This window comes from Pan troglodytes, chromosome 17 (assembly GCF_028858775.2).
Source record: "Pan troglodytes isolate AG18354 chromosome 17, NHGRI_mPanTro3-v2.0_pri, whole genome shotgun sequence".
NCBI lineage: Eukaryota > Metazoa > Chordata > Mammalia > Primates > Hominidae > Pan > Pan troglodytes.
Genome location: NC_072415.2, coordinates 47,348,874 through 47,374,445, shown reverse-complemented (window position 1 = coordinate 47,374,445; position 25,572 = coordinate 47,348,874). Strand labels below are relative to the sequence as shown.

Sequence of the window (25,572 nt, the reverse complement as noted above, 5' to 3'; positions counted from 1 at the left end):
GACAGAGCGCGCGCGAGAGAGCTCTTGTCTATAGATTTATCCACATAATATATATTTATGTAGCTTTTTTTCTCTCGACACTGATGAATGCGCGCTCGGATCCCCGGGCGGACTCCCTCCAAGCCGGCTCGCTTTTCTAGTCTAAATAAATAAATAAAGCCAGATGGAAGAAAAAAGCGCCCATTCCACCTCCGCCGCCGCCCCGCCCGCCATCCCTGCCTTTGCTTCGCCCGCCTGGCGCCCTAATAGAGCATAGCTTGGTGGATAAAGCCCCCCTACATACCCACACGAAAATAAAAATCACTATTTTTAAAATACAAAAAGTTGCACCTGCTGCTATTACAAAAAGAACCCCCAAAAGGCAAAGAGAGGAGGCCGGCTGCCCGGCTCCTCACGGACACCCGCTCCCCGCGGCCGCCGGGCCCGGAATCTCAGCGCCTCCCGAAGAGCCATGCGCCTGGCGCTATTTATAGCCGGGGGCCGTCTCGGACTGTACCACCGCCACGGCGCGGGGCCGCCGACGGGGGAGGCGCGGTGGGGCCGGCGCCGCCCCACGCCGCCCTGCCCCCGGCCGCCGCCCGCCGTGGCGCGGGCCCCCACAGCGCGCCCATTCCCGGCCCCCCGCGCCCTCCTCCGCGCGCGCACACTCGCCACCCCCACCCCTGGTCTGGCTGGGAACTTGAACCGGTCCAGCCTGTTTAAACGGAAAGGACAGAGATCCTGTCTGTTCAATGTAAAAAAAAAAGAAAAAGAAAAAAAGAAAAAAAGAAAAAAAATCAGATCAGACCGAGAGAGAGAGGAGAGAGAGAGGGAGAGAGAGAGGGAGAGAGAGAGGGAGAGAGAGAGGAGAGGGAGGGAGGGAGAGAGAGAGGGGGGAGAGCAGAGAGAGAGCGCGAGCGCGAGCGAGCGAGAGAAGAGGAGAAAGAGAGAGAGCAGAGAGCGAGCGGAGAGCGAGGTGTAGAGAAACCGAGGGGGAGAGAACCCGAGTGTGTGTATGCGTGTGCGTGTGTGAGCGCGAGCGAGCGAGCGAGAGAGAGGAGCGAGAGAGTGCGAGCGAGAAAGAATAAAAGGAAAGAAGATTTTCTCTATGTATATAAAGATGGCCACGTTAGCAAACGGACAGGCTGACAACGCGAGCCTCAGTACCAACGGGCTCGGCAGCAGCCCGGGCAGTGCCGGGCACATGAACGGATTAAGCCACAGCCCGGGGAACCCGTCGACCATTCCCATGAAGGACCACGATGCCATCAAGCTGTTCATTGGGCAGATCCCCCGCAACCTGGATGAGAAGGACCTCAAGCCCCTCTTCGAGGAGTTTGGCAAAATCTACGAGCTTACGGTTCTGAAGGACAGGTTCACAGGCATGCACAAAGGTGAGTACACCTTTCCCTCCCAACTTTGCCGGGGAGCAGGAGCGGGCTGGCGGGCCGACCGGCCGGCCGGCGACTGACGAGCGGCGGACTAAGCGAGAGGAAGCCTCGGGCGGGCGCCGTGGAGGGAGGCGCTCGGGCAGCGGAGACCAGAGCTGGGGTGCGTGGGGAGCTGTTCGCTGGGGCAAGACTGGGTTTTGGGCGAGGTGCTGATAGGAACGATGCCATGGAGAGAGCAGCGGGCGCCGATGAAGAGAAAGAGAGAGGGGATCGAGGAGACGGGGCTTGGATTTTTGGGTACAGCGACCTGAAAGATGGGGATGGGGAAGGCTGCACCGGTCGAGCCCAGGACGCTAAGCGGACGGACTCGCGGGCTCCTAGCCGGCCGAGGACCGAGGGTGCTGTCCATCGCCGTGGTGCTGAAAATACTAAAGGAGGTGGTCTCCTCATCCTTTGCTCCGGGCTAGAGTAGCAGGAGCGCAGCCGTCTAAAAGGGAGAGAGGTGAAAAATTCAAAGAGAAATTTTTATTTAAATGTAACAGTAAACTCCCTGTCGAGCTGTGTGCCTCAATAATCTGATTGTGGTGTGAATGGTGGTGTGTGTTGGGGGTGGGGGGGTTGGATGTTTGAAGGAACCAGTGATAAAACCTAAGGCAAGAATTAGCAAGGAACCAGCCATCCCCTGGGTGGAGTGGGGGGTCTGGCAAGCCTGGATAGTCCCCTTCCCAGGAAAGTGGGGCTTTGGGAAAAAAATATGTGTGTGCGAGATTTGCATTTTGAAAGGTGTACCCTAATTTATCCCAAACTCACCATGCAGAGAGCTTTATAGTACATTATTTCTCCCTTGAAGCGATCGTTGCCAGTGAGTGCTTGGGGGAGGGGGAGACAGAATAATCAAAGAATTAAAACACAGCAACTTTTTAGGAAAGTGGTCATGGGAATTGTCCGCAGCCTGCCTGTTTTCTCCTTGTTTTATTATCTTTAAAGCAGAGCCCCAAACGTGTTCAGTTGTAGAATGTGTGTGGGTGGCTGGTGGGTGACGAAATTAGCCCAGTGCTCCGCTTCCTAACAGTAATATATAGGATGTGCAGCGGGGATGAATCGGTGCTGGATCTATGTGGGCAAGTTAAATGCTTTCTGAGAGAGATTGATCGCCAGGCAGGGAAGGAGCACGGGGCTAAGGAAGTTGTAGGGGATGTGTATGGATGTTCCGTTTTTAATAAACAGTAGTGTGGAGAGCCGCCGAAGATGCTGTTACAGCTGGTGGTTTTAAAGATGAAAACACACGCACACCCACCCCCACATAGAGAGCAGCCTCATCCTTGGCCACAAATGGGCTATGGACACAGCTGATCCTCCAGCACATTAGGTGCAGAGCGCAGAGCTGTCTGGCTCTCTAAGCAGCAGCGATTTTCACTATCACAACCACCCTCTTTCTCCAGCCCTCCCTTCGTTCGAATACTAAACAGAGCTCCAAACTCTTCATAGTTGGAGTCCCAGAGAGCAGTTTTTATTGGCTTTAGTATCTTCCAGCTTGCCTGCTGAGGAGTAAATCTTAAAGTTAATGGCATGTTGAGAAACACAAAAACACAGCAGAATGGAAATATACTGGGTTTGTTGGGGTGGGGTGAGGGTGGGGGCTGTAATGGAGAGAGAAAGCAACCTTTATCCAATATGGAGAAAATGTCTGTCTGTTCAAAAGAGAGATTGGAAAGGTGGAACGGGGAGGCAGGCTTCAAAATAATATTCGAAGAAAAAAAGAAAACACTTTCTTTTTCCCCCCCTCCCTCTCAAGTCAACCATATCTTTGTAGTTTTTCCCCTTCCAATCAAGCTTCCTAGAAGCTAATCAAGGTTTGTATCAAACCTTTGTTATTCTGAATGTCCTCATTGTAAAAAATAGTAATAATAAAAATTTTGAAAGCATAGGTAGGGAAGTCTTCTGCCCATCTTAATGATCAGTTTTTGTGGTGATTTAAGATTTTAAAGTTAAAAAAATCAGAACTCACTAGAGGCAAAAGACAGTTGTGAGGAGCTGGGCTTCATATGGCATCTGGATTAAAGCACTTTATTTGCTTCTTCATTTCAAATGAAGATAAACTTTAACAATATTCCTTGGTTTCTTTTCTACAATCCCTGATATCATCACTTTGTTGCTGATGTAATTTGGACTCTCTCATATAATAGCAAAGAAGTAGAATTTTCATCATTTGCATTAGGGAGGTAGAGAAGGTTATGATTATATATATAATATATACATAATACATATATTACATATATTTTATATATATATATAAAAAAAAATAAATAAAATCTGGCCAGAATTCCTAGGACAAACAAAACTTCATTTTCTAAATAATTTCTCCCCTAAACTGTCTCAGTCAGTGGCAAGCAGGCCCACTAGCTCCGGCATACTGGGTTCCTCGTTGTCGCAGCTCACCCTTCAGAGCCTGAGCATATATTTTTCCCAGTGAAACTTCCTACCTCTCCATCCTTCTGATTTTTATAATCGAGGTTGGACCACAATGTCCCTAACAGTGCTTGCAAGCTCTCAGAGAGCTGAATAAATGAGACCGTTTCCGAGGTCTGGTTTATTCAGTCCTAGAAGAGTTTAAACTCCTTCTTCGGTGATGCAGCCTGATTTATTAGCTAATCCTGATAAAATAAGCCTCCGGCCACCTTAAAAAATTACTCGCTTGCCATTGGTGATTAATTACTGTTAAGTCAGAAAGCATGATGAGGCTTGAGGAATGAGGGTTGCATTTGGTATCTAGATTTCCCCATCTCTAAATTGACAACATAAGGTTAGGGATAGAATCATGCCTTTGTTAAGCCTGGTTTCAGGGCATATTTGTGCCTCTTGCTTTCCCCTTCCTTAATTTCTAACTTCTAATGAATCATACAGGATCAAATTGAGAGACACAGGACACTGGCCTCCAGTTTGGATGTCATGTTTATGTTAGTGGAAAAAAAAAAAAAGGAAAAGGAAAAGAAGTAAAAACTAAATTAAACACAGGAGGTTTCAGGTGGTTCTCCATTTGTTGGCCACCTGCCATTTCAGATATCTAAAGAAGGAAGGAGTTCTAAGGGTTAATGGAATACCTGCCATGCGTAGAGTGCACCTTAAAAGGCAATTACTCCAGTCAAATTGGGAGTCTGTGGAGGAGGGAGTGGGTGGGTGTTGTGGAGCAAACCCAGCCATATCAGAGAAAGGCTGTTGGGCTGGGGAGGCAGCAAAGAGCAGCTGTGGACTGGGGTGATTACCGTAAAGGTAAATTTACCCCCTGGAGGCCAGAAAGCAATTGGGGAGAGGGGTATCTGGGTGCTAGGCAGAGAGAGAAAGGAAGAAAAAAGCCCAGAATTAAAATTCAAAGAAACAACACCCAAGGAAGAAAATCGAGTTTAATGCAAACTCTCCCGACCAACTCAGAGTCTTCTTTTCTCCCCCATTAGAGCACTTTGGGAAAGATTGTTTTTCCAGGCTCCAAAGAGAAAGACATTGTACTATTGATTAAAGAGAAAAGAGATGAATTCCTCGGGTAGCAGCAGAAGTGAGCTGAGGGCCAATTTTACCCCTTTTTGTAGAATTTTTCTACCCTGGAGAAGGGAACAGGTCACCCAGTAGTCCAATTCTTCCTTTCTCTCATTTTTAATTTGTTTCTCTTTTCTTCTTTTCATTTCCTGTAGAACAAAAAGAGGCAGTGTCTGAAGACACATATATGTACACATACCCATGCTTGTTAACACTCACATACACAGTGGATCACACATGAAGAAATCAGCAATCCATTCATAACTTTGGTCCTGTCTAGCTGGATGGGAGGCAGCAAAGACTGAGTTACTGGGAGATATAAAGACTAGTGCTCTCTGGATAGCCATATTATAATGCATTATCTTTGAAGTCATTTAAGTCCAATTTAAGTGGTATTTAGTATAATATTTATGAATTAACGTAATCTAAACATAGGGCTGTCCCCAAAGGTTTAAACAGCCTTTACTACTGATGTGTGCTTGTTCCCAGAGCCTACGATGCATTTTAATCTAAACGGCCAAGTCCACATCATAGTCCCTCTTGTTATCCAGTCAGAACAGATCTGTGCCTGGGTAACCACTCTGCTTTGAGATTTTCTCCGCTACATGGAGGAAAATCTACTTTACCGGCAGCCTGGGGGACTCTCAGCCCAGGAGCCACAGCTGCAGGGATTTCAGCCCCTCATACTTCCACACTACATCCAGAAGTGTGGGGACAGAGCAATAGAATCTTCTGTGGATTTAGCTCCAGAGAGTGTATCATTTTAAAATATACTCACCACCACATGCACAATCTTCTATTTCAACTATACCTGAATAGGAAATGCCTAAAGCCCCTTGATTTGGGGTTTAGCTGTGCGAAAGAGGAAGGACAGGGATATGAATATGTTTTGGTGATTTGTGACCATCTTCATAAAATTATGTCTTGTATTTGTGTTTAAGATATAATAATTCTCAGAACACTGAATTTCCACCGCTTGACTTTACCCAAGATGGTTCGTTGTTTTGTGGGGTTTTGGGTGTTTTTTTCCTGCTGTAGACAGGTGATTTAAACTGTGAGGCTCTATGTGATTTCCATTTTCAAATGAGTCTAAGAGACAGTGCAGCTGAAGTATTAGCATGGGCATGAGCTCAATTAAGATGAACTTTTTTTTAATTACTTTGAAAAATAAAAATTCAGTTCTGTCCAGGGGAAAAGACTGGCAGAATGGCTAGGTACACACCTATAGCTTTTAAAAGAAAGATTTGCCTTGTCAGAGACAGGGAAGACTGAATAGCCATAATCAGAAAACAAGAAAAGCATTTTTTAAAAAAACACGTTTCACCAAAGAAAACGATCAATAGCAATCATTACAAACCTAAAGCATATCAAAGCAACAATCACCATTAAAACAAACTCCAAATTCCAGATGTTGATAAGTGTCCTACTTAAGAGCAAAGAAAAAATATTGGGAAATGATTAGCTTATTTAAGAGACTGATGGTTATTTGCTGCTTATGCATAATTTCATTTGTCTTTTAAACAGACTTTCTTGGAATCAACAAACACAGAGATAAATTAACATGCACATATGCACGTATATGTTTTCATGTGCAAGCATGACTAAGCACATCCCACACATATGGAAACCAGGGCTGGCCTAGATTTCAGTGCAATTCAACAGGGAGATGTTAACAACCTCCCTCCCATCCCCAAGCACACACAGTTTTAATGGGAATTCTAGATTGGGTTGAAATAACCCCCTTGGTATACTTTCACTCCCTTCATCACCTGCTCCAATTGGCTGGATGTTTGTGGCCTCTCAAACACAACAAAATGAAATCTTTTCTTGAATGAAATCATAGCCATAAAACAACGCAAAGGAAAAAAATGACAAAACTGCCTGCCATCACTATGCCCCCTACACACTCATGTAGTAAAGTTCTGAGTTCTATCAGGGAGCTCGTGTCCCAGGGCATTCCCACTGCCCAGTGATCTTGCCACACTCCAGCAACTTGATCATGGCCATTATCATCACTAATAGTAGCATCTTCCTCCTCATTATTACAGCATCTATATCAGGAGGGAAGAGGGGCTTCTGAGTGAGGCCTTGGAATATATCCAAGACACCACCTTTTTGCTTGAGAAAAGAGCTTGTCTCAACTTTGCCTCTGTCCAGGGCTCACACCTTCCATGTCATCAGGAGAGAGTCAGTTTCCAAATTGACCCAGAAGGGATCTCACCTAAAGAGAATCTGGAATAAGTAGGCTCTAGAGGGCAGAAATGCAACAGAGAATAAGGCTCAAGGTGGCAGGTAGAAGGGAAAAAAAGTGAAAGTTGTAGGGTCAAAATGCCAGCTAGAAGCTGGGAGTGCCCGTTTACAGTGGCTGAAACCACAGCAGCTCTTGAACTTGGAAGGGAAATCCCATGTGACATGCAGAGAGAAGAGCTAAAGGGTGTGAAAACCTATGTGTCTGTGGGTAGGAGGAGGGAAGATGCTGCAGCCTGTGTGGGTGTTGGAGTGAGCATGTGTGTGTGCATACACACACACAGGGAAGAGATGACAGATGCAAGTGGCATGGAGATGATGTTAGGGACAGTTTAATCTTGCAAGGCTATATGCAGGATCAGGGAGAAGGGTGAAGGAGAAAAGGAGAAAATCTGGAAAGAATGATGCTGTCCTCATCATTACATACATGATCCACCTCAGAACTCCTGGCTTGGATTTGTCAGTGATCCAAGTCCTGGTGTGAAGGTGTGCTTTTTGTTTTATCTGCCTGATATCCCCATCCAGAAGTCCTGGTTTGGAGGAGGGTTCCATCCTCATTCCCCACCCATCACCCTTTTAAGGCTGGCCTGCTTCTGCTCACCCACTGACTCATTTTAGCAATGACCTTCCATCTGGAATCTGAGTGGCCGAGTGGCCAGCCGCAGCTAATTCCCTTCACCCACTGCATTTCCCACCTTACTCACTGCCCCTTGGTATTCCAGGCTACTTTCCTTTTATAGTGTTCACACACACACACACACACACACACACACACACACACATGACCTGACAGCTCAGTCAAGTCAGGCCCTCCAAGCAGAATACTGCATTTTACCTAAATCCAAGCAGGGCGTGGCAGGGAGCCGGTTGCCCTCCTTTTGGGCTCTCTATAACAAGAGCAGAAAATCCACTCCTTTCACCTCTTCTTTTCCTGCAGGCCTTTAGATACGCAGCCTCTCCAAGAATTGCAGAAAGCATCCAATCCAAACAGCCTAGGGGAGTAGAACAGAGCCCCCCTCACCCGCCCCCCACAATTTCACTGAAGCCCTTTCATCATCCTTCCTCTCCTTTTCTGTCTTCTCTGACATTTAAGATATCCACCTAAACCCCAAAGTGGGGCCTGAAGAAGGAGATAAGTGTTCCATTCGGCAACATAAGAGAAGTTAAAGGTACCAGGACAGGGAGAAAAAAAAAAAAAAACTGTTACAGGGGTAGTAAAAGCTGCAGAGGAATTTCCAGTGTTGATGTACTTGCCCTAAGAGCTTCCTCCATCTCCACCCATCAAGTTCCCCATAGCCCTAGGTGGGTATAAAGCCCAAGCCACAGCCCTACCCACAGGAACCAAGAAGGAAGCCAGGTAGGAAGCCCAAGGTGATTGCCTTGATTTTTGAGTCCTCAAAAGTAGAAGGGGAATTAGTGGGGCATGGTGGTGCAAGCCTGTATTCCCAGCTACTCAGGAGGCTGAGGCGGGAGTATCGCTTGAGCCTGGGTGGTGGAGGTTGCAATGAGTGGAGATTGCACCACTGCACTCCAGCCTGAGCAACAGAGTGAGACCCGGTCTCAAAAAAAAAAAAAAAAAAAAAGAGTAAAAGGGATGTTTTCAGGACCATCCATTTACAGGGTTTCTCCCCTTCCACTTGTTCCACATTTTGTTTCTCTTATCCTTCCTTGTATCTCTTCTCTAGCATGAGCTGATCGAGGATTTCAAACAGGGTGATTCCCCGCAGCTCAGCTCAGGAACAAATCCTATGTGGCCTTCTGCAAGATGGAAATAAATGGGTGCCCTCATGGAGACAGACATAGTCCTGCTTCTGTGGGGACAGAACAGCCAAAAATATTGATCAAACTCAGGAAAAAAATTGATAATGAACTGGCCTCCTACAAGAGCTTAATTGACAGAGACTTCCGAAGGCCGGCTCTGGACAACGCATAAACTGACCGCGATGTTACTTTATTGCAATGCACTCTGCTTTAATTAATTATCACCTTTGTTAAGAGTGGCTACAGATCAAAGGTTTCTAGATACTTAACACATCTTTTGAACAAAGCCCCGATGTATTACGCTATTCCACAGCTGGCCAGCAAGGCAAGCTAGCTTCCCATTTTCTTCCCTCTTAGCTGTTGGCTTCCTCCTCTTTGTTAAAGACAAAAAATCCTTTCTGCACAGCCACTGTGTTCAAGGACCGGGATTGTGAGAACCGTTGTCCACCGAGGGCAGGGTGCTGCAGTTCAGCAGCTGTTCCTAAAATTACACAACTTGGTTCACCCTTGAATCAATCTGACTGAAATAGGGAGTATCAGCAGAAGAAAAAGAAGTTTATAGAAACACAAAAGGGGGGTGTGTGTGCATGCGCATATGCACGTGCACAAGCGACTATGTGCACATCCACATAAATATTGTGGGATCAATACATTTCACATCCGCTGCCCACACCTCTTAACTTCTCCCTCCCATCTCTTGAGCACCTGTGCTACTGTCGTATTTCACACTGAGAAATGCTCGCAGCTGAAGCATGCATAGATGATGCTGTATTGAACCAAGTCATTGTCATTGTTTGGATTCAGTTGTGGAGTCTTGGTGCCCACTGAAGGATGGTCCTCGCCTGGGGTATGTAATGCCTAAAGAAGCCACTTCTTAAGATGTGACAGGAGCCTCACTCTCTAGAGTCCCCAAAACCTACAAACTGACAGGTGACTTACTTGAAAGCAACCCTTGGAGTCATTCTAGGCAGATTTGAATGCCATACGTGGCTGTTTGTTCATTATTCTAATTTAATGATGCAGTCACACCTAATTAATCCATGTCTGGTTTATTCATACACTATGTCTAAGGATCCAAAAGATCTCTCCAGCTAGCCAGTTTCCCTTTACAGGGACAAGCAAGGGGGCATCCATGACAAGTGAGGCTGTCTGAGTTCAAACAGGATGGGATCACTGCAAACCAAGCTGATAGAGGCTACTGACCCTGACACCACCTTCCATGCAGGTAGGCACAACAGCAGCCACAGAGATGCACAGCAATGAGGTCTGTGTGACCATGCACGAACACACACAAGCACAAAAAGCATGCCTTCTACTACAAACCTACACAAACCCATTCCCTCTAAAAGTTAAAGGGCCACATCTCACCATGTAATAAATCAGGCCTGCTGGCATGCCAGGCTTTCATATGATTGGAAGTTTTGGTGCAGAAGGTTGAGAGCCTGAGCTCAGTAAACTTCCCCTCTCTGGTCTTTAGAAAGTAGAGCTGAATTAACTGTTGCCACTGCACAGATAAAGAGACTGAGGCTGAGAGTAGCATATGCCCAAAGTCAAGCCTGCAGCATGGTCTTCAGTGCACCTCCCAATGGCTGGTTCTGGCCAGACTGCTCCCAGTGAGTGCTGTCTCTTGCCTGGCAGGTAAATTGAGAGAATGAGGCATCAACCTAATAATATCCTTATAAAGCCAAGCCTCCTTGCGTAAGTCCTCGGAGACAAGAGGCATCTAAAGATCAAACGCTACATCACAGTGTATTTGTAGGAACTCTGTGATTCTGCTACCTCCCTATAATGCTGTAATTGACTATTTGATAAGCTCTAAAAGGAACAGTGTTCAAAACAGACTCACACACACACTCATACACACAGTCACACGCACACTTACATACACGTGAACACGCTCGCATACATACACACACATACATTCACCACACAAGCATATGCGCACACATTCTTTTGCATACCACATGCCATGGTACCCACACCAGTTCATGCAACAAAGGTCAATTTTCACAGGAGATGCTTGAAGGTGAGTGAAAAGCATACACCTAAGATTGTATGTGCCCTTCCAGTAATGGGCTTATCAATACCTCTTAAAGCAATGTGACAGCCAGCCCAGAGTGATTCAGTTGTGTGGACAAAGGTCAGCGTATAGATATCCATTATTAATAATATCAATATCTTGGTTGACCAATATAACCAGAAACTGTATCATGTCGCTGTTGATGGGTGAGGCTGGGAGGACTCCACAGCAATAGCCGGAAATTATGCCCATGTAAAATTAATCATATTGACTGGTTCTAAGAATATACAGCTAGGCGAAGATCTTGGGAGAGCTTTTCATGGTGGGAGAGGGGGTCCTTGTTCCCAGAGGCTTTATGGTTTTGAACTCCTGCAAGGAGACCAGGGAAACAGAGGCGTCCCTGAGTGACCGGTGAGAACACTCTCCCTCATCCGGCCTTTGCTTTTCAACAGGGTGGGGTGGAGGAGAGGTGTACTCTGAACAGGAAAAGAAGGAAATAGGATCCCCTAACCATTATGCATCCAGCATATCCATATCTTTCTGTCAAATCAATACTTGGCTTGGCTTGGTCTCACCGGATGAGGCACGGAAAGCATGCTTGCCCCCGCTGTGTGAAGAGGTCTCTCTCCAAAGGGTGGCATGAGCCTGAAGCCACATCCCATTCCCGGGGTGGGATATACTGGCTCCAGGAGATGCCAGTGTGCACTCTGCAGCCTGGGTATCCCAGGAGGAAAGGAAAGGCCCCCAATCATATCAATCACTGTGATTAAATTCTTGGGATCAGCAGAGCCAGGGACTCAGGGTGCTGCCCTGTCAGCATTGCTGGTAGGGTGGGAATATCTTGGACTTCAGAAAGCCATTTCTCACTGAGGCTTACTTTCAGCCCCAGTGAGTGAGAAGGAAAGCCTTTGCATCCTTCCAAGGGAAGGCTTGGAATTCTCTTGGGGCAGTCCTGGACCCCTCACTCTCTTTCTTATAAGAACCCTGTCTCAGGACGTCCCTGGCCCTTCTTGGCAGCCATAGATAACACCTGGAAGGATGTCCTGGGGAAGAAGTGAAAAGGAGAGAACCCCCGTGTCTGGGCGCTCCTCAGAATGGAAAGAGGGCAGTCAGGAAGTGTCTCTGGTGACAGCCAAAGGCCCAACTGGCTTTTTGATCATTCTCTGTTTCCAGAGTCGTCAAGGCAACTGAAAGGGAGCCTGCCTTAGAGTCCAGGCCCCATGCTGGGCGTGATGATGAATAAGAAAGGGGCTGCTAAGATGAGGGGCGGGTGATGCCTTTGATTGTAAAGGAGGGCAAGTAAATGGGGCCTGTCGCTGGAATGGGAGATGGGGCTGCTTGAGGTAGGGTGCTCCCCTTCTCATAAGAAACAGCTCAGGCCCCAGTTGACCAGCCACATCCTACCTTCCTTTGATTTGCTCTCCCACTCACCCAGGGTCATCAAGAGGCAAGAAGGTCCGCTGGCCTCTGCACAGTCAGGGTCCCACCCAGGTGCTCACACCCAGCCTGCGGGACAAAGAGCCCTGCGGGTCACTGCCGTTCCCTCCCCAGTGCACACAACCCAGCCTTCCTTGCAGAGCCCCAGCCCCCGAGGCTGCCCCAGACAGTTCCCAGGCCCCCGGACTGGCTCCCATCCCTGCCCAGGCTGGGCACAGCCTCAGAGGGTATATGGGGAGTGTGGGTTCAGGCACCAGCATTCAGTCCTCCGCCCAAAGTGCCCTCTCCCCTCCTCAGCCACAAGGCCTGGCTCTAGGTAGCTCTAGGGAGAACAGCAGAGAGCCCAGAAGCTAGACCACTTCTTTACACCTTTTTCATACCTGGGGAGGAAGCCCCTAAATTGTGTGTGAGGGGAGGGTTCCTCTTTCCTCCAGCTGTCGCCTGCCCTCTGACGGTGAGACGAAGAACTTCTTACACACACACTGCGGGCCCCAGTCTGAAGTGCCCAGCTCCTGCAGCAGCCCAGGCCCTGCCTCACCCCAGGAGCTCCAACTCAAACCTCTCCCGCACCCTACCCCTTACCCCGGCCAGTGTTGGCTGCTCCTTCTGCACAGCAGCTCCCTGCGTGGGTGGGGGACTCTCCACGTCATTTCCCTCACTTGACAAGCCGGGCCTGAGCCTGGGACACCAGCAAAACAGGGACCTCAAAGCCAGAGAGGAGGATCAGAAAACCCAAAAAGTATTGTCATTTCTGTATCCATGTGAGTTTTAATAATTACAGTCTACGATTTAGTGTGATTTTTATTCTTAATTCCATATGTTGGGGACTTGTTAGCAAAGCACCAGAATCTTTTGCATACTTAGGGCCTGACATGGGTCCAACTCCAAACTGCTGTGTCCCGGAACTTCTGCAAAGGAATCTCCAAATGCCCCCCACAAGACGCACACACGTGGCACACTCATATGCTACGTGTGATGAAATGGATGGGCCTGGGTGGAGAACCCACAGATTAGTGATCAATTGGTACACTCACCACCCAGGTCCAGCTGAGGCCCCAGTAGAGCAACTTAAGCCCAGTTTATCATCAGAGTGACAAAGACACAGAGTAGGACTGGCTTATTTTCAGGCTCATTTTCTTATCCAATTTTAAAAAAAAATCTTTTTATTGAAAAACAGGACCTTCATCTGTACTGTCATCTTGACTATTTCAATAAGCAAATGATTACATTTATTTTAGAGTAAATTCTGTTGCCATTCTGTTGGGCAAGTTTGGAAATCTGGAATGAGGAACAAACGGCGAAGCCTGGGACCCGGCAGCTGAGTTGGGTCCCCAGGGAAAAGAGAGGAACAGCAAGTTAAAGGGTGATGTCTCAGTGCAAGAAAAGCACGTTGTTGAGCTGTGGTGAATGACTACTGGGCAGACCAGGTCACAACAGCAGCTCAGGCCTTAGAGCAAGAGATCACACTCCTGAAGGGCTGACCAGCCACACACCAGCTGCAGAGGACACGCTTCCTCCAGGAGACCCCAGCTGAGATATGTGGGAAGCCAGGCAGGAAGGGCCAAACATGCAGGCTGAACCATCCAGCTGGAGCCAGCAGAAAGCCAGGCTCCTGTACCCTTTGTGTTCAAGTTCAAGACCCCCATCTGCCCCTTATGCCATCACCAGGGCTTTGGTTTATTTCTCCCTTAGTTTCTCAAGTTTCTCAGCAAAACATTAACTTGGAATGTTCTGACCTTGTCTTGGCTGAGCCAGTGATTAAGAGGGCTAGTCTGCAGCAGAGGCCACACAGCCAGGAGGAGAGCATCCCTGCAGACCAGCCAAGGCAGGAGGAGGGGCCTGCTGGGGCGGGAGTTGGGGAGTCACTGAACCAACTGCCGTTGACTTCTGGGATGCCACCACCCCTCTCGACACTCACCCTCATCATGCAGAGGCAGGTTTCTGCAGAGCAGGGAGTGGGTAGGAAATTATAGGCTGTGGCGGGACATACCATGGCCCCCTGCAGGAAAGCCCCAGGGTCTGACAGGGGAGACATAGGCCTCCCTCATGGAGGTGCAGATTCATGTCCAATTCAGGTGCCCTGAGTGTCAGGCTCTGTTCCGACAAGGTGGGGGACCTGCTTTCACTGCCACAAGATAACTTGAGATGTGATAGAAGACAGCAACCCCACAAACATAAAACTGTCCCGTGTAAATACGCTGTTGAGGGGGGATGTGGGAACCCCCGAAAGATAAGTAATCAGGTAGGGGCACTGGCTCTAAGCCAGATTCCCACATAGAGAAAGACGGCATACGCCCAGCCTGGCAGATGGGAATGGGACAGAGCAGGAGGGCTGGAGAGCTGACAAGTCGGGGAGTTGTGTTTTGTTTCTTTCCATTGTGTTTTGTTTTTGTCCCTCTGCAATGAAGTCTCATTCTTAGAATGGTGGACAAAGGAATTTCTCATTTTGAATAAATCTGGACCTGCCGCCAGCCTGGCTGAGGGAGAATCAGTCATGGGTGGGTGGGTGGGTGTGTTGCTGTTACTCCGAAGAAGTCAGTGATACACACTGAAACTGCCAGGGCTGTCCTCACCTGCTTTGGGTCTGCAGTGTCCTTCAGCTGTCCCAATTGCAGCCCACTTGGGCTGAGAAATTACTCATGGAATATTTAAACCCGTGGCCATGTTTGCTGTCACCAAGGCAGGCATTCAGATTGTCCCCACAGACTCACTCAGCTGAACATCCCGAGCAATACACTATAGGATTCCAGGGGCTGGAATCTTCCCGCACCCTCACCCTTACTCTGCTCCTGCCCCCAGCACAGGAGTGGCTGGATGGCAGCCAGGCCATGGGGATGAAGCTGAGGACAGTTTCCTGGGGTGACACTGGTCTTGCAGCTGGAAAAATATTGCCAGGTCCCAGGAAGAACTGCCCCCATTGTGGACAGCACACCTGGGCAACGTCCTGAGCAGACATTTTTTACTGCAGGAGAGCAGTGGAATGGGCGTACTTCTCCCATCTCTGGAAGAGAAACTCAGCCCGGGGAGCAGTCATGGCTAAGGTGGTCTTTGGGGCTGGCTCTTTAGGGGAGGGAGATTCCCCTCTTATAGGCCTTCCACAGACCACAATCCTGGCATCCTCCTGACCCCAGGGATTTCTCAGGGGAGAACAGAACTGGGCTCAGTCATAGAGCTGGAGTGACTGAAAAACTCAGTTCCCTGCAGGGATATGGACGTCACTAGTGTTGGTCTTCCAGTACCCTCCGAGTTCCCAGTCATCCAGCCTCTACACTCCCCACCCCAAGTCCCAAACCCCAACCCCCAGGCCACCAAACCAGGACTGAGGGCTCTCAAGCAACAGCACCCAACCAAAAGTGACCTCCTTTTCCTATCATTTCAATGCCTTGCCCCTTGTTGGTCTGACAAATCAAACTGGGCCGATGTGTCCCTGGCGGCTAATGGACATTAGTGTGTTACCATCTCTGTTGCCACGTGCCTTTTAACAGGGACCTTTTAGAGCCCAGTCCTTAACCCAAAGAAACGTCTCTAATCGGGGGGAATTTTCTGACACAGGCCAGGCCAGAGGGAGCCAGCGTGAGACAGGGACACCTCTGTCTACTGGGAGGCAGCAGAGGTCTGCCCGGCCTCCAGCTCTGTTGCCCAGGCAGAACTCCACCTCCCCTGCTGCAGCAGAGAGGGACCCAGGCAGCCAGCGGATGGGCTGATCTCTTTGCTGGGCTCCCAGTGGGGCCTGCGGATCACAGAGGCTGCCATGCCAAAGGTTTAATCAAATATTAAACATGGTCCGTAAACTTAAACCAACGTCATATCTGGAACACCACGTCCCTCCTTAAGAGCACCAACTCTGGGAAAGTTTCAGCTGAGCTTGGTCTGGGTACAGGGCAGGGGCTTCTTGGTTCATGCTCCCTTGGGGGCAGGAAAAAGGAGAGGCAGGCAGAGACCACAGCATGGGTGGGATGTGTGGCTTTCCTCCTCCATTCTATTATTCATTTCCCCTGATTTTTATCTAATCTCTCCCTGATTGTCCTGATGAAACTTAATAGACAAAGTGAATTTTTATTACATCATCAATATAATCTCCAGCTAATCAGCAGACACAGGGGCCACTGCAAGCCCTATAGCTCCTCATCGGGCTTCATAAATAGTAGGAACAATCACTGCCAAGCCCAACTCTTCCAGCTCCTCCTGAGAGGCCCCTCTCCCTGCTGAGCCCCCTCCCCAGACCTATTCTTGGGGTTTCTTTCTTCCCACGGATCCCCCACTCCCCACCCATTGGACCACATTGCCAGTTGATGGAGATATCTTCCCCATTAGTATTTTTAGTTTCTTCCTCCCAGCTTCAGCTGTTAAAATCACAAATCTGGGGCTTGTGTTTCGAATGCCAAAATAGCCTAATGTCGACTGATTTTGATTCTACTTTTCTCTGAGCTGGGGATATGATATGTCATAAGATATTATATAATTGTATGGATCACAGGACATACTATCAACCACATTATATACCAGATTAAGTGATATGTTATACTGCATATATATAACCTATATATAAAAGTGTTTTGGTCATTTAAAGTTGAACCATGCATCTTGTGCACTGTATCATAGAAGTTAAATTATGTATTTTATTTATATTATAGCATGCCTTCTATTTATATAGCATTTTAATCTGTAAAATACTTTCTTATATAGTACCTCTTTTTATCCCTATTGCAACCAGGTACAGTTGATACCTTTTTTATAAAGAAAAATGAAAAAGGGATCATGAAGGAAAATTACAACCTGGTCAAATCCTGCCAGGATACGGCAGAATGGCTTGGCTCAGGATGTGTGCCAGCAAGGCAGGGAAGGGGTCACCAGTGAATCAGGGATCAGGGGCAAAGGTGTACCTGCTGACCAGGCAGGCAGATTCGTAAGGCCTGGCCTGCGGGGCAGCCCCTGGCCAAAGGGCAACCTTCGTTCAAGAAGTAGGAGTTTTTTTCCCTGTCTCAAATCTGCCCAAAGTTAAATGTACAAGTGAGTGCACCCCTTCCAAGGCCTCTTGCTGTGAGACTAGTTCCATACAGTAACAGGAGGCTGCCTTCTCCTCTGTTCTCCAGGGTCCTGGTCATACTGCTGTAGGATGGTTTGGATTTCAGAAAAATAGCAAATGCTACTTACAGTCAAATCCTTTAAATAAAGCGAGTGATGAGGCTAATAAATCTGGCTTTGGGCACCCACAACAGCGTAGACTGTTTGGGAGAAGGGTAGTCTGCTTCCTGCAGACAATCAGGACCAGCTCTGGGAGCGACTGGCCCCGCTTCACCAGTCACTCCTCTGATTCCTGAGGGGAGGGCTGTTTCCACGCATCTGTTCCGTGGACGGTCCGCATGTGTCTGGGGCTCATGCACAGGCCCCTCCAGCTTGGCCCTGATCATTCAGGGGTGGCCTGGATGTTGCAGGGCTCCTGGGGGTGGGCAGTGTTTCGTGCCTTGGACACTGCCTGCTGCAGAGGTAGCTGGCACGCCAAGGATGTACTCCACGTAGGAGCTACATGCCTGGGTCCTTGCCCCATGCTGGCTCTGGCTCCCGCACGGACCAGTGTCCTCACCTCCTTGCTCAGAGCCTGGGCCTTCTGCTCTCACATCACTGCAGCAACACCTGCTCAACCCATTGCTTAGGGTCATTGTGAGGATCATATGAGAAGGGAAAACACGGTGCAAAAGTTAAAATGTCCAGGGTCACTGTCATGCATTAAGGGCCAGCACCCCTATCAGCACCCCTATCAGCTCTGAGGGTCCGGCTCACTATCGGAAACAGCACATAAGGGGCGGCACAAAGGCCCGAGGATGGGTAGGAAGGGATATTGGCAATGCACCTACTACGTGACAGTGACACACACACAGCCTCTCACTTGTTTTATCTCATTACATCCTCGTGACAAAGCTTCGATAGAGATGTCACTGTGCCCCTTTGAATGCCAAAGAAATGGAAACTCGGAGAGCAGTAACTCGACTGAGGTTAGATACACCCAGATTGGTCATATGCTCAAGCCGGCCACGCTTCCTTGACTGCATGCTCCCTTTATGGAAGTAAATAAAAAGATCATCTCTTACATCTCCCTCATTTTGCAGATGGGAAAACTGAAGCCCTGGGACATTACTGGCTAATGTTTTCTTAAATTATCACACACTGTCTTGTATGGAGGATCTGAAAAAAAACACACACACACACACAGAGATGTGTACACATTTATGGAAACAAAGAGATAACTCACACAGACACACCCTCATACAGATACGCACATACATAGAGATTCAAAAATCAGTACACACAGACACACATAGGAACACACTCAGAAATAGGCATTCATATAGATACTCATATATGCAAGCACACACACACACTCAAAAATGCAGACACATTCACAAACACATTCATAGACACACACATATAGAAACATTCTGGCACCCATAAAGAAGTGCACATAGAGATACACACACGGACCCAGATACATACCCTCACACAGACACACATACTCACATACCACTCCTTAAAGACAAAGCTTAATTAACCACAAGGCCAGAGACACAATTTATCCACCTAACTTTTTAGCAAGAAGAAGTAAAAGCAGCTGGTTTGGAGAGAGAGATGACAGGGGCCCAGCTTGGAAGGGAGATGGGAACACAGGGGCCCCATAAAGTCTGCGGCCAAATCCTCATTAGAAGTCAGCAAATAAACAGAAGGCATTTGCTGAGAGCACTCCCCCTGCAATCTCCCTTCTGCGTCAACCCGCAGAATCTTGGCCAAATTTCTGTTCATCTAACCAAGACTAAAGGCAGGACCTGGAGAAATTTTGGGCAGGCCTTCCAAGAGCCACCCAGCCCCAGGCACTGGCTATAGACAGCTCTCATGTAGGTAAGGGGAGGCCTGTGAGCAGAAGAGGCAGCCTCCAGGGGGTGGCAACTGGGAAGGAAGGAGAGGAGCAGGGTAGGTCTACAGCTGCAGCCTCTCCTGGAGACCAGCATTCAGGCTACCTCTGGCTGTGGCTGAGTGAGAAAGAAGGTTTTTGTACACCCAGCCCTCAGCCGTCCACCCAAGGCTGCTCCAGCCTGGGGGGGCTCCTGTTGGCTCATGGGAACACATTTGGAAGAGAAGATGGCCCTGCTCAGCTGTATTAAGAGAATACACACACACACACACACACACACACACCACACACACACACACACACATACACTAAGCAAAGGGTTAATGGTTGTAAGGAGTTCGCCAGGGAACAGGAAACCTATGGTTTTCTTTTCTTTAAAATAAAATCCTGAGGATCCAGGAATGACTTCTCTGTTTCCTCCATCTGCTAGATAAGCTGACCATTTGGAAGTTGAGTCTGTCCCGGGATGATGGGGCAGCCTTCTTTCGCAGTACTGACTTGAGCTACATGTGCTGGACAGGAGAGATGAGGGGTTGTCACTGGAGGTACTGCATGTGTTGCCCTGTCCTGCGTAGACAAACTGTGCCAGCCGGCTGCGAGGGGTGAGGCTTGGTGGACACCTCTGGGGACTATGGCACAGAGCAGGCTGTGGTGTGTCTGCTAGAGGTGTGCCATGTAGATTCATGTTGTAGACATGGGTTTTGTATTTACACTGCATCCTGTGGTTCTGCTGGAGCATGCACGTGTGTGTTGGTGCTGTGTGGGTCAGTGTGTGTCATGTGTGGGAGAGCTGTGTTTTCTACGCTGTTCTGGAAAGAGAGGGGAGGATGCCCAGAGGGCTGTCTTCATTCCTCCCAGGCTGCAAAGCTCCCTTATCCTGGGACTTGCTATCTGGCAGAGCCCCACCCTTTCCCTCCCAGCTCAGGGTCCAGAGGTATCTCACACCAGGACCACGTCTGTCCACAGCCTGAATGAAGTGCTCTGAGTCTGACCAGGATTCTGGAATCGGTAGCCTTTTACTGCAGCTGCAGTGAGAACTGTGTGTGTGTGTGTGTGTGCATACATGTGCGTGGGTGCAAGTATGTAGTGAGCGTGTGTGCACCTGCCCACACACCACTTCCAAGTGAGTACACTCCAATCCCGGCCTGTGAGACCTGGGCGAGGAGATGAGGAGATGTGCAGACGTGTATGCTCATACATGCTGAGTGTATGCAAGTGTGTGTGGGCTGCGACGGGCTCGGGTGGGCCAATTTTTAGTGACAGATTGTGTGTACGTCTATGACTACAGTTTCTACCAAGTGCATGTAAAAAACAGAAGAGATGAGTCCAACTCCCTGGGTGGGCACGCCTGCAGTTCTCTGCAAATGTGTGTGAGCGTGGGTGTCTTTTTGAGGGGCCTCTGGCCAGTTGTAGGGGAGGAGTGTGGGAAAAGTATGTGGGGAGAAAGGGCTCCGCACACGTGTGGTTGTGGGCAACCTAGTTGGGTGGGACGCTAAGTCAGACAGTGTCCTCCAGAGACCTCGCCACTTTCTTGGATGCATGGCTGGGCCATCTGTGGCATCTTCTCACATTCTGCCCACAGATTCCCTGGGAGACCGGAAGAAGAGGGGGTCAGCTCCCCAGAAGGTAGCCCTGAGGTCTCTTCTTGGAGACAGCCACAAGTGCAGGGCCGTGTGTGTGTGTGTGTGTATGCCCACACACATGCATATGAGAGTGAGAGAGAGAGACGGGGCAGCCACAGGAAAAGAGAGGCCCCTGCCCCTCTGCCTCCATCCAGGCTTGAGCAGATGGTGCTCAGACTCGACCAGCGAGGCCAGAGGCAGCACTTGGAAGCAACGTGTCCTGAGGAAAGGGCCAGAGTGGGGCCCAGGGAGATGCTGTCTGGCTAAATGCATCTCTGCTCTCCTGGGCCTGTCCTTCTGTCCAGAAACACAGATCTCCTGAGCCTAGCCCATGTGTCCAGCTACAGATGTTTTTTTTCTCTTTGCCTCATCTCTGGGCCCCCTGGAGGCTGAATTCAGCTACTTGGGGTGCAGGCACAAAAGCCAGGCCATCCCCAAGCCTGGCCCCAGCCCACCTCTGGCTCCAGCGTGAGTCATTTTGCTACTAGGCAGCAGGAGGAAGGCCAGTCCTACCTGCCCAGGAGTCCTGGGATCTCAGGCACAGATCTGGTGGTTACCCATTCGCTCATCTGGAGGCCCCACCACTCTTGCCCCTGAGGACACTACCCGCTCCTCACACCCAGGCTGTGTGCTTTGCCCAATGCATCTGCAGCAAGCTGCTGTTGGGCACTGGTGCCCTTATTATGCCCGGTCTTCCTGCAGCTGAGGCCAGACCCGGACCCTTCCCAGCCTCTCCCAGAACACATGTATCAGAATCTCCTGGGTTTCTGGTGGGAAACGAAGCTCCTGACCTCAACCCCACACTTTTGAATTCCCTGAGGATGAGGCAAAGGAATCTGCAAGTTGGAAAGCAGCTTTAGGGGTCTCCATGCATGTCACGTTGCCTGTCCCTGGAGCCCCAGGATCAGCTCCCTGTCCAAGTTGTCAACAATGCTGCGGCTTCCTCAGGCCTCAACCAGACACCCTCCTGAGTATCCCCTAACTTTCTGTGGCTTGCCTCATGGCCCCTGGGGCTCAGCTTTCTTCCTCGGGGGAATGACAGCCTACATTTTTGGAACCATCTGCTTATGCCATAAAACCGATTCCTTAGGCTGTTGTTATAACTGTCATAACAGACATGTCTTCCCCACTTGCAGGAAGTGGATCCCAATCTCACACTCTTAAATTCTCATCCTCACGTAGCTACATATGCACAGATACACTTACACACATACATACGTACAAGCACACACACGTACCCACATACAGGCCAGCCAACTCCTCTGGTGACATATTACGTGCAAGTTCTTTGTTTTCAATGGTGAAGCTATTCTGTGCCCAGCTGTGAAGTCATTCCCCTGCTCAGCACCTCACACAGCTTCCCAGCCCCTCCCAGAGTCCATTCAGTGGGGAGTGGAGGCTTTGAAAGCAGCACAAGGGCCATGCAATGCATAGCACTGAGGTCCAGCCCCGCAGCTCCACTGACAAGCTGTGTGAGTTGGACAAATCCCTTTACCTACTGGTCGGCCTCAATCTCCCTGTCTAGCAAATGGGAATTTACACCCTGCCTAGATGAGCTGCTTGTAAACATGGAACGCAGTGATTTCAGTGGAGCATCTGACAGAGCCTGAAACATAGTGAGCCTGAGATAATTGTAGCTGTTGAACAAATGAAAAAAAAAAAGGAAGTAAGAGTTCACAACCTAGGACATCCCTGGCCTTGCCGCCCTTGCCCTTACCTCAGCCCTCCCTTCCTGGGAGGTAAGTTGCGTCTCTGCACCTCTGCTCAGGCTGTTCCCCCACCTGGGGTACCCTCTTCACTCCTGCTTCCCCCAAGCCAAGGCCTGCTTCTCTGGACAGACCGCACCGAGCCTCCTCCAGGAAGCCTCTAACTGCTGCAGCCCCATCAGTCTCTCAGAGTCCCCCAAGCTTCAGCCTCCCTGGAGCTTCAGCCTCCCTGCCCAGCGGCACAGACCACATAGTAGCCTCTCTCATTCATCTAGAGGGAATGGAGGGGCCATCAACTGGTCCCCAGAAAAGACCAGTTGTTTTTTCAATACTAAGTGTATTGTAAATATTTTCATTGCCAATAGTATTTGTCACAGAAAAAATAAACAAGATGACAATGTAGCAAGAAGAGGACACCCATATTCCCACTCCCCAGAGATAATGACTGTGAAGGTTTTGGTCATTGTGCTTAGGTCCGGCTGGTGGTTCCAGCCAGGTGCCTCATGCAACCTAGGCTGGGTTCTTGCTCACCCACACTGTGCCCAGTGCTGGGCTGCACATCATGTGAGGAGCAGAAGGCAGAGCCACAGCCCCTGCCCAGGAGGCTCACAGACTCATGGGGAGGTAACACGCAAAAAAAGCCATGCCCAAGCAAAAGTAAATTCAGCCCCTGCCACCCACCACCAACAACCTGACTTGAGAGGCCCTGTGTCCCTCACCTGCTTGGGGAGATGGCCGGGAAGATGCCCAGCTTGGGGGAGGTAGGTCAGGGTATGGCCTGGGTTTGGAGGAGGGAGGAAGCCTTTCATTCTAGTCCAGGAACTCCTTTGAGTAAGTCAGTGGGCACCTGTGGAGCTCCATTTCTTCCTCTCGGGATGGGAATGAAATGGGTCACCTCGAAGAACGCTTCCTGTTTCACAGCCTCTAACCCTATGATGTAAAGTTCATGCTGGATTTAGAGTTCAGATTCCAGGGTGGTGCAACCCTTGGGGAGCTCTTGGAGGCTGGGGATGGGAAGGCATGGGAAGATTTGAGGGGTTGCTCAGAGACCACGGTCAGAGGTGCTGAGTCCATGCAGAGATTGAAGAGTTAAAATGGAGGTGGGTGTGATGGGGAGTCCTCATCAGTATTGGGCTCTAACCAAGTTCAAGGGAGGCAGGAGTGATGTCGTAGAAAGAGCACTAGATCTAGAGCCCAGAGACTTGGGTTTTCATGTCTGAGAGCCAGGCAATGGCCAGGGGCAAGGCATTTCATTCCTGGAGCTTGGAGCGTCTCCTAACCTGTAAGTCAAGAATAACAACACTGGCTTCATGAGTTATTATGGAAATTAAGTGAGAAAATGTAGAAACATCTAGAATAGTCTTGTATAATGATAATAATCATAATCATAATAATAAGAGAGGAATTGTTAACATGTATTTATCATTTACCGTATCCCCAGCATGATGCCAAGTGCTCTAATGTGCTATCTCATTTAATGTTCCCAGTTTTCCTAGGAGAACATTTCAATTTCTGTTTTACAGACAAAGAAACAGAGGCACAGAGTTTAACTGCCCTAACTTCCCAGGGCACGGAGCAAGTAAGTGGCACAGCCAAGATGCCCAGCCATGCTCCCACGAGTCATACGCTTGGGGAAGAGCGCCTGTGCCTATTGTGGTTAAGTACCCACATCCAGGGAGTAGAGGTCTTCATGACTGGGCTTCAGCCTTCCTAAGTGTAGATGCCACCATGGAAGATCAGAGCAGCCAGCTCGTGAAGTTCAGTGGGTGCACAGCGAGCACTCAATAACGAGTGTTTATTTATTGCTTCTGTTTACAGCTCTATTCCCAAAGTGAATTGTTTGTTTAAGTAAGGAGCATTTACCTTTATTACAGTCATTGGTAAATAAAATTATATTTGCATTTCCACAAATATGTATGAGTTTAATTAGTCTTGCAATTCGTACACAAGAGCCAGTCCAGGAAACACATTTATGAGCTCCCACTTCTACCCTAGGCAGAAGGCCTTCTCCCACAAACACCATCAGGATTGAATAATTCACTCATTCACAAACAGTTACTGATCACCCACTCTGTGCCACTGCTGGAGTCACAACGATGACCATGGCACAGAAACCTCTGGATCTCCTGGAGCTCACATTTTCATGAGGAAGTCAGATGATAAATTAAAAATTAAAATTAAAAACCTGATCATAAGTGTTGTGCTGAGAATTAAAACATATGGATGAGGCATGACTGGGGCCGCTGTATATGTGTCAGTGGGGAGGGCTCCTCTGAGGAACTGACAGTGAAGCCAAGATCCAAACAACAAGCAGACATGGCGGGAGAAAGCACTTCCAGCAGAGAGAACAGCAGGTGCAAAGGCCCGGAAGCAGGAATGGGCTTTGTGTGTTCAAGAGACAGGAGGAAGAGCAGTGTGACAGGCGTGTCCTGGGGTAATGGGGAGAATTAGGTGGGAGGGGCTGGTGGGGGCAGGTTGTGTCAGGCCTGGCAGGGGTGTCTGAATTGTTTTCTAAGGTTAGCAAGAAATGTTGGAAGAGCCATGTTCCGATGTATGTTTCACAGAGATCTTTCGGCTGCTGTGTGGAGCCAGCTGCTATAGGAGAGCAGACATGGAGGGGGGCAGCCAGAGGAGCAATGGTGGGGTATGGATTAAGAAGGGCAGTGAAGGTGCGAGAAACAGATGGGGTCAGGATGTGTTTGGGAGATAGGGGTCCCAGGACTTGTTGGTGGATTGGGTGTGATGTGGGGAGAAAGAGAGGAGCCCAGGATGAATAGAGGCACTCAGTGCTGAGTGGGGCCGTTTACTGGGAAGGAACATGTTTTAGGGATGGATGATCAAAATTCTGATTTGGCCTTGCTGAGAGCGGGAGGCCTGTTAGATGTCCAAGGAGAGGCATTAGGAAGGCAGGTGGAATATGATCCTGGAGCTCAGAGTGGTGATCTGGGCTGGAGGTATAAATTTGAGAGGCATC

At 49.0% G+C, this 25,572-nt stretch overlaps 1 protein-coding gene across 44 annotated transcripts in view; it reads left to right on the top strand.

Moving 5' to 3' along the window:
- Positions 1-884: 884 nt before the first annotated feature.
- Positions 885-25,572, top strand: part of CELF4 (CUGBP Elav-like family member 4) — a 323,148-nt gene continuing 298,460 nt past the window's right edge. For 36 of the 44 annotated variants that reach the window (XR_010152067.1, XR_010152066.1, XR_010152063.1 and 33 more), the window contains exon 1: positions 927-1,373. Coding sequence is in view for 38 of the 44 variants with exons in the window: in XM_024350815.3 (XP_024206583.1) it covers positions 1,088-1,373 (286 nt within the window). In the remaining 6 variants the exon portion in view is untranslated. Of the gene's footprint in view, positions 1,374-25,572 lie in introns of all 44 variants that reach the window. The other 8 variants (XM_024350833.3, XM_024350816.3, XM_016933571.4 and 5 more) reach the window with 2 other exon arrangements.